We start from the raw sequence: 18,510 nt of genomic DNA on the forward strand, positions 1-18,510 counted from the left end.
CGAACTTAAGCAGGTCTAAGCAACACCCCTGCTGCTGTATAAATGTACTTTAGCATGGCCTCAAGCTTGCGCTCCGACAGGTCTTTAAGCATTGTTGCAGCTGGGACTGGAATGGTTAACGTCTTCAAAAGTTTTGAAACTTAAGAATCCACTGGTGGCGAATTTTCCCATTTAGTTGTCATAGACTGTGTGAAAGGGTAATTAGACAGAAATCGCTTGGGGATAGAAAAGCGTATATCTGGATTTTGCCATGCCTCCGTCAACTGCTTCTTAAGAGAATCTGAAAAAGGAAAACAAATAAAACCTCATCTTTTGACAGATGCTCCTCTGTCTCAGTGAAATCCAGCACCTGGCGTACCGCTCTGATAAGATCATCAATGCCCGGGCTATCAGTGACCTCACTATCTGACTCCTGGCCCAAATCACCTTCCTCCTCCTCTTCCTTAGATACAAGGGGGTATATGCAATTCACGGCGAATTGCGGCAATTTTTCGCCGTTTTTTTCCCCCGAGTCAATTCGCCAGGTGAATTCCGGCAGGTGCCTGCCGGAATTCACCATATTCAATGAAAAACGGATTCGCCAGAATCGCGGGCGAAAATCGGCCGATTTGGCGGATTTTGCCGCGATTTAAAAAAACGGTAAAAACCCGAAAAAAAAAATGGCGTGGGGTCCCCCCTCCAAAGCATAACCAGCCTCGGGCTCATCGAGCTGGTCCTGGTTCTAAAAATCCGGGGAAAAATTGGCCAGGGATTCCCCGTATTTTTAAAACCAGCACCGGGCTCTGCGCCTGGTGCTGGTGCCAAAAATACGGGGGACAAAAAGAGTAGGGGTCCCCCGTATTTTTAACACCAGCATCTGGCTCCACTAGCTGGACAGATAATGCCACAGCCGGGGGTCACTTTTATGCCGTGCCCTGCGGCCGTGGCATCAAATATCCAACTAGTCACCCCTGGCCGGGGTACCCTGGGGGAGTGGGGACCCCTTCAATCAAGGGGTCCCCCCCCCCCCCCCCCCAAGGGCCAGGGGTGAAGCCCGAGGCTGTCCCCCCCCATCCAATGGGCTGCGGATGGGGGGGCTGATAGCCTTTTGTGATAATAAAAAGATATTGTTTTTTCCAGTAGTACTACAAGTCCCAGCAAGCCTCCCCCGCAAGCTGGTACTTGGAGAACCACAAGTACCAGCATGCGGGAGAAAAACGGGCCCGCTGGTACCTGTAGTACTACTGGGAAAAAAATACCCAAATAAAAACAGGACACAGACACCTTGATAGTAAAACTTTATTACACACTACCGACACACACATACTTACCTATGTTGACACGCCGACTGCCACGGTCTCCGACGATCCGAGGGTACCTGTGAAAAAATTATACTCACCTTCCAGCGTCCAGAGATAAATCCACGTCCAGAGAGATAAATCCACGTACTTGTTAAAAAAAAAAAAACGCAAATACCCGCTCCATACCGGACTGAAAGGGGTCCAATGCTTTCACATCAGACCCCTTTCTCCCGAATGCCGGGACATCACGTGACTCCTGTCACTGAAGTCCCTTCAGCCAATCAGGAAGCGCTACTTCCGTGGCTCTCACCTGATTGGCTGTGCGCTGTCTGTACTGTGACAGCGCATCGCAAAGCCGCTCCATTACTTTCAATGGTGGGAACTTTGCGGGTAGCGGTGGGGTCACCCGCCGGTCAGCCGCTGACCGGCGGGTGACCTCACCGCTAGCCGCTAAGTTCCCACCATTGAATATAATGGACGGGGCTGTGCGATGCCCTGTCTGAGTTCAGACAGCGCACAGCCAATCAGGTGAGCGCAACGAAGTTGCGCTTCCTGATTGGCTTAGAGACCTTTCTGTGACAGCTGTCACTGACAGGTCTCATTCGTGGAAAGGTGTCCCATGTGTCAGCATGGGACCCCTTTCAGTCCGGTGGTCGGGTATTTGCGTTTTCTTTTTTTGCCAAGTACGTGGATTTATCTCTGGACCATGGCTGAGGTGAGTATATTGAACTTTTCTTTTCAGGTATCCGTGGATTCTACATGGAGAAGAGGACCGATGTCGGCGTGTGAACATAAGTATGTGTGTGTCGACGTATGAAATAAAGTTTTACTGTCGACGGTGTGTGTGTCCTGTTTTTATTTGGGTATTTTTTCCCCAGTAGTACTACAGGTACCAGCTGGCCCGTTTTTCTCCCGCATGCTGGTACTTGTGGTTCTCCAAGTACCAGCTTGCGGGGGAGGCTTGCTGGGACTTGTAGTACTACTGGAAAAAACAATATCTTTTTATTATCACAAAAGGCTATCAGCCCCCCCATCTGCAGCCCATTGGATGGGGGGGGACAGCCTCGGGCTTCACCCCTGGCCCTTGGGTGGCTGGGGGGGGGGGGACCCCTTGATTGAAGGGGTCCCCACTCCCCCAGGGTACCCCGGCCAGGGGTGACTAGTTGGATATTTGATGCCACGGCCGCAGGGCACGGCATAAAAGTGACCCCCGGCTGTGGCATTATCTGTCCAGCTAGTGGAGCCAGATGCTGGTGTTAAAAATACGGGGGACCCCTACTCTTTTTGTCCCCCGTATTTTTGGCACCAGCACCAGGCGCAGAGCCCGGTGCTGGTTTTAAAAATACGGGGGATCCCCTGTCAATTTTTCCCCCGCATTTTTAGAACCAGGACCAGCTCGAAGAGCCCGAGGCTGGTTATGCTTTGGAAGGGGGACCCCACGCCATTTTTTTTTATGATTTTACCGTTCCAGCATAAAAAAAAAAAAAAAAATATTTTAAAAAATATATAAATAATATTTGTGCCTCCAAAAAAAAAAAAAAAAAAAGTACCTAATCCCTTCTAATATAAATAGATCTGCTATTCCCCCCCAAAAAAAAACACAAAAAAAAAAAAACATGTTTAAATTTTTTTTATTTGTTTTCACCCTCCAAAGTGTGGCGGATTGAAAATGACGAATTTGCTGTCTAAAAGCACTGCTGTCGAATTTCCAAACTTGAATTGAATATGCTTTGGTCGAATTGCAGCACTTGTATCATTGCAAAAAAGTCGAATTTGCAAAAATTCGAATTTCAAAAAGTCGAATTTTGAAAGTCCGTTTTTTGGTCGGAAAGCACTGAATTGCATAGGCGATTTTTTTTTTGGGTCGAAAATGACCCGAAATTCGACAATTTCGGGAATTCGACCGCAATTGCATATACCCCAAGGTCTGGCATTGAATCGTCAGATTGTAAAATCGAGGAAACTGGTAAATTGAGACAAACTATGACTACTCTTAGAACATCAACATACAGTGCATCTGGAAAGTATTCACTACGCTTCACTTTTTCCACATTTTGTTATGTTACAGCCTTATTTCAAACTGGAATAAATAAATTTTTCCCCTCAAAATTCTACACACAATACTTCATAATGACAATGTGAAAAAAGTTTCACCCATTCCTCTTTGCAACACCTTTCAAGCTCCATCAGGTCGGATGGGAGGTGTCGGTGCACAGCCATTTTCAGATCTCTCCAGAGATGTTCAATCAGATTCAAGTCCGGGCTCTGGCTGGGCCACTCCAGGACATTTACAGAGTTGTCCTGAAGCCACTCCTTGGATATCTTGGCTGTGTGGTTAGGGTCGTTGTCCTGCTGAAAGATGTACTGTCACCTTAGTCTGAGAGCTCTAGAGCAGGTTTTCATCCATGATGTCTCTGTATATTGTTGCATTCATCTTTCCCTCTATCCTGACTAGTCTCCCAGTTCCTGCTGCCGAAAAACATCCCCACAGCATGATGCTGCCACCACCACCGCAGGTTCATTTTGACGGTGAGCTGCTCCACTGTAGCGTGTCGGTCGGTCCTCACACACCTTCGTAGACAATGTTCACCTCTGTTTACAGATCGAAATAAATCTCCCCTTTTACTCACGACAGCAACAAGCGATGTGTGTGCAGACGGCCTATCACACACCTTATATACCCACCAAGCCAGCGCATGACACATTTCATGGGCTACGTGCTGTAGAAGTCAAGTATAGGAGGTGGTCATAATAACGTAGACACACTCGCATTAACAATTTAAAGGTTTAGCTGAACTCCACGCAATTCCCACAAATTGGCTTTGCTGTAATTCTGAATTTGTACATTAATATACTTTATTTCTACTATAATATCCTGAAAACCTGGCCTGTTAGGGTGCCTTGAGGACCAAGTTTGGGAACCATTGTAATAAATACAAGCCATTACACACATCTCTTCTTATGAAACACAACAGGTACACACATTACATTTCTAACTGTACATCTTACTCTGGTAGAAGCTTGTATGACTGGATATCAATCTCTGGTAAAAACGTGTCACAGTCAAATTCTTGCTGAATTCTTGTCACAAAGAGTCTTTGGCTGACTGGTTTGTCCATAACCTCCTGCAAGAGAAGACAGAGGGATGACATGACGGGGGTCTTCATGATATATAGTATACAAAAATTTCTGTGTAAATGCTTTGGTTAAATAATATTGATGCCTCATGCCATACAACCTTTTCTACATTTTATTACAATTAAGGGGTATATTCAGTAAGTGTCGGAAGCTGCCATCTTGTCAGAAAGACGGCAGCTTCCGACAGATTTAGGTTGGAAGGTGTTCCGTCCTATTCAATAGGGGGCCGTTTTTTCGACAAGTTGGGAATTCCCGGCTTGTCAGAAAGCTGTAGGAATACACGCGGATTGGCGGCTGAGCAGAGTGTATTGTCGGAACGTGGCCAAACTAGACAGGTTTTAGCCCAGTTTCTGACAATGTCAATCAGACTTTCAAAAAAGTCGGATTGGCAGTGTCGGAATGGGCCAAACCTGTCGGGTTTGGCCATGGCACGGAATACTGACCTGTCTGATCCTTTCCATCAGAAAGGATCCGACAGGTATTAAATATACCCTTAAGTGTCCTTCAGCAGCAGAGAGTAGTGGAACTCCACTGATTATCTACTGCATGAGAACTTATCTGTGTAATTACTGACAGCTGAAACTTCTATTATAAAATAAATAAATAAATATATGTATGTGCTTTGATTATGGCAGCTGAATCTCTCAGATCCACACTTAAAATTGTAAGTATGCAAAGAAAAACTCCAAAATAATGTACAGTATACTGTGTGCTGCACAACATTTATAGAACATTGGAACTTGGACATATATTTTCTATAAAATAGTTCACTATAGAGAATAGTTTTTCAAACCAGATGCTCAGAACTACTTTTGGAAAGCAAATAACCTTTATTATGTATGATGAAAGTGAGTAGAAGGGAAATTTATGTAAACATGAAGGATTTTAGGCAACAGGAAGTCAACATTCAGAGGGTTCCTTTCATGTTTGCAATCTCCAAAGATTCAGTAGTAATTTCCATTAAAACGGCTTACAGGTACAGTTCTGTAAATAGTGCGGGTGTAGGAAGAAAAATACACTGAACATTGGGGGTCATTCAGACATGACCGTAGCGCTACGATCACTTACACGGACATGCGGGGGTACGCCCAGCACAGGGCTAGTCCGCCCCCCACCTTGCACAAGTACAAAAGCATCGCACGGCACAATGCTTTTGTACTTGAAGAGTAACTCCCGGCCAGCGCAGCTCCTGCGGCTGGCCGGGAGTTACTTGTCACTGCCCTGGGTCGCAGCCGCTGCGGCCCGCCCCCCGCACGGTCTTGCCACGCCTGAGTTGGCCGTACCGCGCCCACCAAACGGCGGCCTAACACCGCCGTACCGCCCCCTCCCGCCTCTGCCTGTCAATCAGGCAGAGGCGAACGTTAGGCAATGGCAGCCGTCGGCTGTCAGCCATGCACCGACGCATGCACAGTTCTGACCTGATCGCTGCGAAGAACTGCAGCTAGCGATTAGGTCAGCATGACCCCCATTGAGACTTGAAGTAGTTCTCAAAATCCAATCACTGAGCCTTTACTTGCAATGAACATTGCCATAATGGGCATAAGCACGCTGATTAGACTCGCATGAAATCAGAGGTAAACATGAGTTTCTCACAAAATATATTCATGAGCCGCTACCAGCTGTCTCTGTACTGTAGAGAACACAGTCTAGTTTAGCCCCTCTGCTTGTACACTAGGTACAGCTGAGAAGCCCCATCCATCCTCTATCCGAGCCCATGCACTCTCTGGTCGTGAACAGGTTGGGGAATAGTCCCAGCTAGTCGGCATGCCGACTGTTGGTGTTTACAAGGGTGCGGGATGTAGCCGTTGGTATTGTGACCGGCGGTTACATAACTACATCCCCTTGGCACAGCTGAGGAGTCCCATCCATCCTCCCTCTGTGCGAGCGGAGGGGCCCCATCTGCCCACATGCGCTCTCTGTGCACAGCCACAGAGTCCCATCTGCTTGTGCACGAGGCACAGCTGGTAATTGGGCAGTGCAATAATTACTGCTAAAAAGATCCAGTTAAATGAAAGTTAAGACTTTTGTTTGCAAACCCCCTCAAATAGGAAAATGCACAGCAGCACCATGTGTATATGATGGCTGTGCAGGTGAATGTCACACACACACCAGGTATATCTCAGTATAAATTTCCTTTCACTTTTTAATAAAACAAGATATATACACATGGGCTATTTTGAAAAATGGTATACAGCTATCAGAAGAAACGTGGAAGCCAATATACTATGTACATAAATACAATTATATAAACGTCCCCCTAAAAAACATGAATGGTGTAAACCAGCACATAAAAAAAAAGAAAGAAAAAAAAAAGAAAGAAAGAAAGAAAGTGTGCATTCAAAAACTGGAATAGAAATTGACAGTAACACCCCATAAGGAACCCTGGGGAAGATGTATGATCCTCCATAATGGGAGAGAAGTTGTATTAGCACACGTTATGTGCACTTGTACCGCTTCTCTCAAATGCATGACTCTGGTGGTATGTGTGTGTGTTAAATGACAGAGGCACTATGTCTAAATCGGAACTGCTAACTACAAGACAGCACGCTGATATGCTGGACAATGTATGAATGGTCAGTGGCACTCACTGTTCCAACACCTGCAGCTAATCGACAGCTATAGATAGCGACAGCTGCAGGTGTCGTTGCCCATTCACCACAGAAGGGACAGCTGCCGAAACCAGGTTGCAAGTGAAATCTTGCAATAATAGCGAGATCTCACGGATGCGCAATGAGACGGCTGGGGGAGAGACATAGCGCATCAGTACTAGGCTGATGCGCGGTGTCCTCTGGCAGGCATCGCTGGAAAGGTACATTTTCACACCCCAACAGACGAAATGTTAATACATCTCATCGGTGTAACTTCCTGCTTCACTTCGGTAAGTAGGCGAAGCAGGAAGTGCTATAGTGGCATGATATAATACATACAATACCTATAATACATCTCACCCCCCATTTCACATTGCACATAAATTAAACATACAGTGCATCTGGAAAGTATTCACAGCGCTTCACTTTTTTATATTTTATGTTACAGCCTTATTCCAAAATAAAATAAATTTTTCCCCTCAAAATTCTACACACAGTACCCCATAATGACAACGTGAAAAAAAAATTGTGATTTTTGCTAATTTATTAAAAATAAAAAACTAAGAAATCACATATACTGTACACAAGTATTCACAGCCTTTGCTTAATACTTTGTTGATGCACCTTTGGCAGCAATTAAAGCCTCAAGTCTTTTTGAATATGATGCCACAAGCTTGGCACACCTACTGTATCTTTGGGTATTTTCGCCCATTCCTCTTTGCAGCACCTCTCAAGCTCCATCAGGTTAGATGGGAAGTGTCGGTGCACAGCCATTTTCAGATCTCTCCAGAGTTGTTCAATCGGATTCAAGTCTGGGCACTGGCTTGGCCACTCAAGGACATTAACAGAGTTGTCCTGAAGCCACTCCTTTGATATCTTGGCTGTATGCTTAGAGTCTTTGTCTTGCTGAAAGATGAACAGTCGCCCCAGTCTGAGGTCAAGAGCGCTCTGGAGCAGGTTTTCATCCAGGATCTGTGTACATTGCTGCATTCATCTTTCCCTCTATCTTGACTAGTCTCCCAGTTCCTGCTGATAAAAAAAACATCCCCACAACATGATGCTGCCACCACCATGCTTCACTGTAGGGATGGTATTGGCCTGGTGATGAGCGGTGCCTGCTTTCCTCCAACCATTCACGCCAAAGAGTTAAATCTTTGTCTCATCAGACCAGAGAATTTTGTTTCTCATGGTCCGAGAGTCCTTCAGGTGCATTGTGGCAAACTCCAGGTGGGCTGCCATGTGCTTTTTACTAAGGAGTAGCTTCCGTCTGGCCACTCTAACATACAGGCCTGATTGGTGGATTGCTGCAGAGTTGGTTGTCTTTCTGAAAGGCTCTCCTCTCTCCACAGAGGAATGCTGTAGCTCTGACAGAGTGACCATCGGGTTCTTGGTCACCTCACTGACTAGGGAACTTTTCTCCCGATCGCTCAGTTTAGATGGACGGCCAGCTCTAGGAATAGTCCGGGTGGTTCCGAACTTCCTTCAATTTACAGATGATGGAAGCCACTGCGCTCACTGGGACCTTCAAAGCAGCAGATATTTTTCTGTACCCTTTCCCAAATCTGTGCCTCGAGACAATCCTGTCTCGGAGGTTTACAGACAATTCCTTTGACTTCATGCTTGGTTTGTGCTCAGACATGCACTGTCAAGTGTGGGACCTTATATAGACAGGTGTGTGCCTTTCCATATCATGTCCAACCAACTGAATTTACCACTGGTGGACTCCAATTAAGCTGTAGGAACATCTCAAGGATGATCAGTGGAAACAGGATGCACTGAGCTCAATTTTGAGCTTCATGGCAAAGGCTGTGAATACTTATGTACATGTGATTTCTTAGTTTTTTATTTTTAATAAATTTGCAAAAATCACAAAAAACAAAAAAAAACTTTTTTCACATTGTCATTATGGGGTAGTATGCGTAGAATTTTGAGGGAAAAATGAATTTATTCCATTTTGGAATAAGGATGCAACATAAAATGTGGAAAAAGTAGAGCGCTGTGAATACTTTCCGGATGCACTAAAGTCTCTCAAATATACTGAATGAACGACAGTAACTGCATCATCATATAAGAGAGCTACGCTTTGCACACTAGACCAGAGTTTCCCAAACGCGGTCCTCAAGGCACCCCAACGGTCCTGTATTCATGCTTGGCCACAGGTGACTTAATTAGCACCTTAGTCAATTTGATTTAACTATCTGTGCTGAGCCATGGATATACCTAAAACCTGGACTGTTGGGGTGCCTTGAGGACCGCGTTTGGGAACCTCTGCACTAGACCAATGGTTCCCAAACTTTTTTGAATCACGGCACCCTAGAGCAGTGGTTCTCAAACTCGGTCCTCAGGACCCCACACAGTGCATGTTTTGCAGGTAACCCAGCAAGTGCACAGGTGTATTAATTACTCACTGACACATTATAAAAGGTCCACAGGTGGAGCTAATTATTTCACTTGCGATTCTGTGAGGAGACCTGCAAAACATGCACTGTGTGGGGTCCTGAGGACCGAGTTTGAGAACCTGTGCCCTAGAGTATCAGAATTATTTTCACGGCACACCTAGGCTATAAGTTTCTTATTGAGAAATTTAGAATGAAATATTTAATTAAATAAAATAAGAATTTACTCACCGGTAATTCTATTTCTCGTAGTCCGTAGTGGATGCTGGGAACTCCGTAAGGACCATGGGGGAATAGCAGGCTCCGAAGGAGGCTGGGCACTCTAGAAAGATCTTAGACTACCTGGTGTGCACTGGCTCCTCCCACTATGACCCTCCTCCAAGCCTCAGTTAGGTACTGTGCCCGGACGAGCGTACACAATAAGGAAGGATTTTGAATCCCGGGTAAGACTCATACCAGCCACACCAATCACACCGTACAACTCGTGATATGAAACACAGTTAACAGTATGAAACAATAGAGCCTCTCAACAGATGGCTCAACAATAACCCGATTTAGTTAACAATAACTACGTACAAGTATTGCAGATAAACCGCACTTGGGATGGGCGCCCAGCATCCACTACGGACTACGAGAAATAGAATTACCGGTGAGTAAATTCTTATTTTCTCTAACGTCCTAGTGGATGCTGGGAACTCCGTAAAGACCATGGGGATTATACCAAAGCTCCCAAACGGGCGGGAGAGTGCGGATGACTCTGCAGCACCGAATGAGAGAACTCCAGGTCCTCCTCAGCCAGGGTATCAAATTTGTAGAATTTTGCAAACGTGTTTGCCCCTGACCAAGTAGCTGCTCGGCAAAGTTGTAAAGCCGAGACCCCTCGGGCAGCCGCCCAAGATGAGCCCACCTTCCTTGTGGAATGGGCATTGACAGATTTTGGCTGTGGCAGGCCTGCCACAGTATGTGCAAGCTGAATTGTACTACAAATCCAACGAGCAATAGTCTGCTTAGAAGCAGGAGCACCCAGCTTGTTGGGTGCATACAGGATAAACAGCGAGTCAGATTTTCTGACTCCAGCCGTCCTGGAAACATATATTTTCAGGGCCCTGACAACGTCTAGCAACTTGGAGTCCTCCAAATCCTTAGTAGCCGCAGGCACCACAATAGGCTGGTTCAGGTGAAACGTTGACACCACCTTAGGGAGAAACTGGGGACGAGTCCTCAATTCTGCCCTATCCATATGGAAAATCAGATAAGGGCTTTTACATGATAAAGCCGCCAACTCTGACACTCGCCTGGCTGAAGCCAAGGCCAATAACATGACCACTTTCCACGTGAGATATTTCAGATCCACGGTTTTTAGTGGCTCAAACCAATGTGATTTTAAGAAACTCAACATCACGTTGAGATCCCAAGGTGCCACAGGAGGCACAAATGGGGGCTGAATATGCAGCACTCCTTTCACAAATGTCTGAACTTCAGGTACTGAAGCTAGTTCTTTTTGAAAGAAAATCGACAGAGCCGAGATCTGTACCTTAATGGAGCCCAGTTTTAGGCCCATATTCACTCCTGCTTGCAGGAAATGCAGAAATCGACCTAGTTGAAATTCCTCTGTTGGGGCCTTTTTGGCCTCGCACCATGCAACATATTTCCGCCATATGCGGTGATAATGCTTTGCCGTAACATCTTTCCTGGCTTTAATAAGTGTAGGAATGACTTCCTCCGGAATGCCCTTTTCCTTCAGGATCCGGCGTTCAACCGCCATGCCGTCAAACGCAGCCGCGGTAAGTCTTGGAACAGACAGGGGCCCTGCTGCAGCAGGTCCTGTCTGAGCGGCAGAGACCACGGGTCCTCTGAGATCATCTCTTGAAGTTCCGGGTACCACGCTCTTCTCGGCCAATCCGGAACCACGAGAATTGTGTTTACTCCTCGCTTTCTTATTATTCTCAATACCTTTGGTATGAGAGGTAGAGGAGGGAACACATAAACTGACCGGTACACCCACGGTGTCACTAGAGCGTCCACAGCTATCGCCTGAGGGTCTCTTGACCTGGCGCAATACTTCTCTAGTTTTTTGTTTAGGCGGGACGCCATCATGTCCACCTGTGGACGACCCCATTGATTTACAATCATTTGGAAGACTTCTGGATGAAGTCCCCACTCTCCCGGGTGGAGGTCGTGCCTGCTGAGAAAGTCTGCTTCCCAGTTGTCCACTCCCGGGATGAACACTGCTGACAGTGCTAGTACATGATTCTCCGCCCATCGGAGAATTTTTGTGGCTTCTGCCATCGCCGTCCTGCTTCTTGTGCCGCCCTGTCGATTCACATGGGCGACTGCTGTGATGTTGTCTGACTGGATCAGCACCAGCTGGTGTAGGAGCAGGGATTTTGCTTGACTTAGGGCATTGTAAAATGGCCCTTAGTTCCAGAATATTTATGTGAAGGGCAGTCTCCTGACTTGACCATAGTCCTTGGAAATTTCTTCCCTTTGTGACTGCCCCCCAGCCTCGTAGGCTGGCATCCGTGGTCACCAGGACCCAGTCCTGTATGCCGAATCTGCGGCCCTCCAGAAGATGAGCACTGTGCAGCCACCACAGAAGAGACACCCTGGTTCGTGGAGACAGGGTTATTAAACGATGCATCTGAAGATGCGATCCGGACCACTTGTCCAACAGGTCCCACTGAAAAATCCTGGCATGGAACCTGCCGAATGGAATTGCTTCGTAAGAAGCTACCATCTTTCCCAGGACCCGCGTGCAGTGATGCACCGATACCTGTTTTGGTTTTAGGAGGTCTCTGACTAGAGAAGACAACTCCCTGGCTTTCTCCTCCGGGAGAAACACTTTTTTCTGGGCCGTGTCCAGAATCATTCCCAGGAACATTAGACGTGTCGTGGGGACCAGCTGTGACTTTGGGATATTCAGAATCCAGCCGTGCTGGCTCAGCACTTCCTGAGATAGTGCTACTCCCACTAACAACTGTTCCTTGGATCGTGCCTTTATTAGGAGATCGTCCAAGTATGGGATAATTAAAACTCCCTTTTTTCGAAGGAGTATCATCATTTCCGCCATAACCCTGGTAAATACCCTCGGTGCCGTGGAGAGTCCAAACGGCAGCGTCTGGAATTGGTAATGGCAGTCCTGTACCACAAATCTGAGGTACTCCTGGTGAGAATTGTAAATGGGGACATGCAGGTAAGCATCCTTGATGTCCAGGGATACCATGTAATCCCCCTCGTCCAGGCTTGCAATAACCGCCCTGAGCGATTCCATCTTGAACTTGAATTTTTTTATGTATGTGTTCAAGGATTTCAAATTTAAAATGGGTCTCACCGAACCGTCCGGTTTCGGCACCACAAATAGTGTGGAATAGTAACCCCGGCCTTGTTGAAGTAGGGGTACCTTGATTATCACCTGCTGGGAATACAGCTTGTGAATCGCTGCTAGCACCGCCTCCCTGTCTGAGAGAGCAATCGGCAAGGCGGATTTTAGGAAACGGCGGGGTGGAGTCGCCTCGAATTCCAGCCTGTATCCCTGAGATACTATTTGAAGGATCCAGGGATCCACCTGTGAGCGGGCCCACTGATCGCTGAAATTCCTGAGGCGGGCCCCCACCGTACCTGGCTCCGCCTGTGAAGCCCCACCGTCATGCGGCGGACTTGGAAGAGGAAGCGGGGGAGGACTTTTGTTCCTGGGAACCTGCTGTTTGCTGCAGCCTTTTTCCCCTGCCTCTGCCTCTTGACAGAAAAGACCCTCCTTTTCCCCGCTTGTTTTTCTGGGACCGAAAGGACTGAACCTGATAAAATGGCGCCTTCTTAGGCTGTGAGGGGACATGGGGTAAAAATGCTGACTTCCCAGACGTTGCTGTGGAAACTAGGTCGGAGAGACCATCCCCAAATAATTCCTCCCCCTTATAAGGCAAGACTTCCATGTGCCTTTTGGAATCTGCATCTCCAGTCCACTGGCGAGTCCATAAGCATCTCCTAGCAGAGATAGATAATGCACTTATTTTAGATGCCAGCCGGCAGATTTCCCTCTGTGCATCTCTCATGTATAAGACTGAGTCTTTTATATGGTCAATTGTTAGCAGGATCGTGTCTCTGTCTAACGTGTCAATATTTTCTGACAGTTTATCTGACCACGCAGCGGCAGCACTGCACATCCATGCTGACGCAATAGCTGGTCTGAGTATAATGCCTGAGTGTGTATATACAGACTTCAGGATCGCCTCCTGCTTTCTATCAGCAGGTTCCTTAAGGGCGGCCGTATCCTGGGACGGTAGTGCCACCTTTTTAGACAAACGTGTGAGCGCTTTATCCACCCTCGGGGGTGTTTCCCAACGTAACCTATCCTCTGGCGGGAAAGGGAACGCCATTAGTAGCTTCTTAGGAATTACCAATTTCTTATCAGGGGAAGCCCACGCTTCTTCACACACTTCATTTAATTCATCTGACGGGGGAAAAACTACAGGTAGTTTTTTCTCCCCAAACATAATACCCTTTTTTGTGGTACCTGGATGTAAATCAGAAATATTTAACACCTCTTTCATTGCCTCAATCATGCAGTGAATGGCCTTAACGGGCATTAAATTTGACTCATCGTCGTCGACACTGGTGTCAGTATCCGTGTCGACATCTACTTGTGCCACCTGAGATAACGGGCGTTTCAGAGCCCCTGATGACTTTTGAGACACCTGGACAGGCACGAGCTGAAGACTCGGCTGTCCCACAGTCGGCATGTCGTCAAATTTTTTATGTAAGGAGTCTATACGTGCACTCATTTCCTGCCATAATACCATCCACTCAGGTGTCTGACCCCCAGGGGGTGACATCCCTGCTAAAGGCATCTGCTCCCCCTCCACATCATTATCCTCCTCAAACATGTCGACACAGCCGTACCGACACACTCCACACACACAGGGAATGCTCAAATAGAGGACAGGACCCACAAAAGCCCTTTGGGGGGACAGAGTAAGAGTATGCCAGCACACACCAGAGCGCTATATATATATATATACAGGGACTAACTGAGTTATGTCCCTAATAGCTGCTTTTTATATAATATACTGTATACAGTGCCAATTTTAATGCCCCCCCTCTCTTTTCCCTCTTACTGTACTGTAGAATTGCAGGGAAGAGCCAGGGAGCTTCCTTCCAGCCGAGCTGTGAGGGAAAAATGGCGCCAGTGTGCTGAGGAGATAGGCTCCGCCCCCTTTTCGCAGCCTATTCTCCCGCTTTTTATGGGATTCTGGCAGGGGTATTTACCTCATATATAGCCCCAGGGGCTATATATGGAGGTATTTTAGCCAGCCAAGGTGTTTTTATTGCTGCCTCAGGGCGCCCCCCCCCCCAGCGCCCTGCACCCTCAGTGACCGGAGTGTGAAGTGTGTATGAGGAGCAATGGCGCACAGCTGCAGTGCTGTGCGCTACCTTGGTGAAGACAGGATGTCTTCATGCCGCCGATTTTCCGGACCATCTTCTTGCTTCTGGCTCTGTAAGGGGGACGGCGGCGCGGCTCCGGGACCGAACATCAAGGCTGGGCCTGCGGTCGATCCCTCTGGAGCTAATGGTGTCCAGTAGCCTAAGAAGCCCAATCCGGCTGCAAGCAGGCGAGTTCGCTTCTTCTCCCCTTAGTCCCTCGCTGCAGTGAGCCTGTTGCCAGCAGGTCTCACTGAAAATAACAAATTCTAAGACTATAACTTTCTAAGAGCTCAGGAGAGCCCCTAGTGTGCATCCAACCTCGGCCGGGCACGAAATCTAACGGAGGCTTGGAGGAGGGTCATAGTGGGAGGAGCCAGTGCACACCAGGTAGTCTAAGATCTTTCTAGAGTGCCCAGCCTCCTTCGGAGCCCGCTATTCCCCCATGGTCCTTACGGAGTTCCCAGCATCCACTAGGACGTTAGAGAAATTGTGTTTATATGTCATCCTTAGGTTCAGTTATGTTGTGAGGGACAAGATTTGCTTCTGTTTGTCCATATCTATTATGATTGACAGCCACCAGCACTGGTTTTGCCTATTACATTGACCATAAATAATTTCAATCAGAGGTACCCCTGCAAGTGCCCTGAGGCACCCCAGGGTGCCACGGCCAGGGGCGGATTGGGAACAAAAAGCGTCCCTGGAAAAATTTGCACTAGTGGCCCCACATGGGCAGCACCAGAGTTGTAAGGTCTAGCCATGGGCCATGGCAGCAGCACCCTCCCCCCAAGACTTTCCAGACAGTGGGCATGTCCAGCATCAAGGAGGAAGTTAAAAGGAAATAAAATTAAATATTATGAGCACATTTTATGATACACCTTTAGAATTTAGTAAACTATATATTTCTTTCGAAAGATATATTTTCTTGCTTATTACACCAACCGTATCCCAATCACTATTCACTCAATCTTATATGTCAGCCAAGCAGGCAGACAGAGCATACACTAGATCACCTGCAATCACAGGCTAAGTGGCAAAGTCATTTTCATATATGCAAATTATTTTGCATCTTATTCATTATGTCTATTAATAGGACCATATGTCCTCAAATAAAACAGGCCCCGCGGGTGCGTCGGCCCACCAGGAATCTTCCCTGTGAACCCTATGGCCAATCCGCCTCTGGCCACGGCACACAGTTTGAGAACCAGTGCACTAGACTAACATATTAAGCCTGATACTGAGGTGGGAGTAATGCGAAGGAGAGCAAGTAACTGGATGCAGTTAATTTGGCGGCGGTCAGGATACAGACACTGGAATCCCGACTGCTGACAATGCCGATAACCGGCTAACAGGGGCTATTCCCACTCGTGGGTGTCCACGACACCCATAGAGTGGGAATAGAACTTGTAGCGAGCGCACCGAGCCACCTTGCCCGCAGAGCGACGAGCCCACAAGGGGACTCTCTGCGCGGGTATTGGACTCAGGGTCTACACGGTCTATGTTGACACCTATTGTCGACAGTGGCTAGGTCAACACGACCATTAGGTCGACACAAAAAAAAGGTTGACATGAGTTTTTCATGTTTTTTTGGTGTCGTTGTCGTCGAAAAGTGACCGGGAACCCCAATTAGTGCACAGTGTCCCCTCGCATGGCTCAGGTTACCGTTCCCAATCGTAGTCCACTTGGATTGTAAAAAATAAAAAAGTAAAAGGCAAAAAAATTTAAGTGAAAACTCATGTCAACCTTGTTCATGTCGACCTAATGGTTGTGTTAACCTATTTCTAGTATCGACCTAGTATCTGTCGACCAATGGGTGTCGATGCAGAGTCCGGATACCCTTTGCGCTCGCCCTGCTGCCATCATACGGACAGCCGGGATGTCGTTGTCTGTATACCGTCAGCGTTACCAAAGGTAAGTTTTGCCATAATTCTAATTTTTTTTCTTCAGGGTCCATAGCCTTCACAGGGAGATACATTGGGGATGTCCCAAAGCAGTTGTTTAAAGGAAGGTGACGCTCCTGAGCAGAGGGGGAAATCTGGCGTCCAAATGAAGCATCCTGAGAGGCAAGTGTATCAAAGACAGAGAACCCGGGAAAGGCATGGAAAGAAGACCCAATGGTCAGAAGATGGTGTTCTACCTATCGGAGAATGTGAATGTGAGCCAAGAGACTGAGAGCGTCTCCCTGATGGAGGAGGTAGGCCACTGCAGTGGCATTGTCGGACTGGATCCGGACCAGTCTCCGTTGATCAGATACGGCTGTCCAGTCTGTCTGGACAGGATTAGGTGTTGCAAGGGTCTGAAGTGGAACTGGGCATATTCCACAATGCTGAAGGTGGAGACCATGGACCCCAAAGCCTGCATGGCTGAGCGGATTGACACGGGAGACTGAAGCAACTTGCGCACTCATTGTAGCAGTGTGGAAGTCTCGTCTGCTGGCAGGAAAATTCTTTGTACCCGAGAATCCAGGAAAGCTCCCAGATGGAACATCCTTTGAGAAGGAGTAAGGGATGACTTTTTTAGTTGATTAGCCAGCCGTGTGTTTGCAGGAAGGCAATGGTCAGCTAAAGATGGCTGTGAAGGATCTCTGGAGAGCATGCCAGGATCAGCAGGTCGTCCAGGTAAGGGAGTATTCTGATCCCTTGATGATGTAGCTGGGTCACCATCACAGCCATGATTTTGGTAACGACCCGGGGAGCAGTAGAAAGACCAAAAGGAGGAGCCCAAAATTGAAGCGGATGGAGGATAGCAAACCGCAGATGAGAGGGTGCTATAGGCACATGTAGGTAAGTGTCAAGAGACACCATAAAGTCCCCAGGCTTTATAGCTAGGAAAATAGAGTGAAGGGTTTCCACATGAAGCCTGGGCACTCTGATAAACTTGTTCAGGGATTTGAGATTGAGCTTATTCTGATGAGACGCATTTGGTTTCTGAAACCAGTCCCTCGCTGTGACAAAGGGACCAGATTACAACCCCCAAGTGCAGCAGGGACTCAATGGCCTTCTGGAGAGCCAAGGCTTTGCTCGGGTCTGATGGGGGGCCTGTTGTAAAAGAACTGCGTAAGGGGGAGTCTCTGGAATGAGAAACCGTACCCGTGAGAGACCACTATTTGCACAGACATCTGTGGTGGAATGATGCCAAAACTGTGTGAATTGAATAAGCTGGCCTCCCACCCTGGGATCCCCCAGGAGGAGGCCCGCCCCGTCAGGGTTTATCTTCACACTTGGGAGTTGGAATAGTCCAGGCCTGCTTGGCCCCGGGCTTGGAGGTCTTTGTGAAAGTCGACTGCCGAGTCAAGGACTGGACTTTAGCCTTTGTGCTGAAAGGACCAAAAGGAAGATGTCTGAAATCTCAGGGTAGATGCTGTGGGGAGCAAAGCAGTTTTGGAGGCTGACAGTTTTCGTCCAATTCTGTGCCAAACAGGATTTCCTAATTGTAAGGATGTGATTCCAGGGCCCTCTTGGAGTCCGTGTCAGCGTTCCATGAGTGTAATCAGATGATGCAGTGGGCTACCACCGAGGAAGCAGAACCTTGGAAGCCAGGAGACCAGTATCCAACGTCGCTTCACCTAAGTAGGAGGCTAAACCTCTGATATGGTTGATCTGGGACAGTTGTTCCCGGTTAACATCAGAGGGAAGGCTTTCCTCCAGAGCCTCTGCCCAGCTTTCAATGGCCTTAGCCATCCAGGCAGCAGCC

At 47.6% G+C, this 18,510-nt stretch overlaps 1 protein-coding gene across 2 annotated transcripts in view; it reads right to left on the reverse strand.

Annotated features, from left to right (window-relative positions):
* Positions 1 to 18,510, reverse strand: part of DHFR (dihydrofolate reductase) — a 242,800-nt gene that overhangs the window by 49,005 nt on the left and 175,285 nt on the right. For both annotated transcript variants that reach the window (XM_063963917.1, XM_063963918.1), the window contains exon 5: positions 4,290 to 4,405. In XM_063963917.1, the coding sequence (XP_063819987.1) occupies positions 4,290 to 4,405 (116 nt within the window). The remainder of the gene's footprint in view (positions 1 to 4,289; positions 4,406 to 18,510) is intronic.

The sequence above is a fragment of the Pseudophryne corroboree genome, chromosome 1 (assembly GCF_028390025.1).
Source record: "Pseudophryne corroboree isolate aPseCor3 chromosome 1, aPseCor3.hap2, whole genome shotgun sequence".
Taxonomy (NCBI): domain Eukaryota; kingdom Metazoa; phylum Chordata; class Amphibia; order Anura; family Myobatrachidae; genus Pseudophryne; species Pseudophryne corroboree.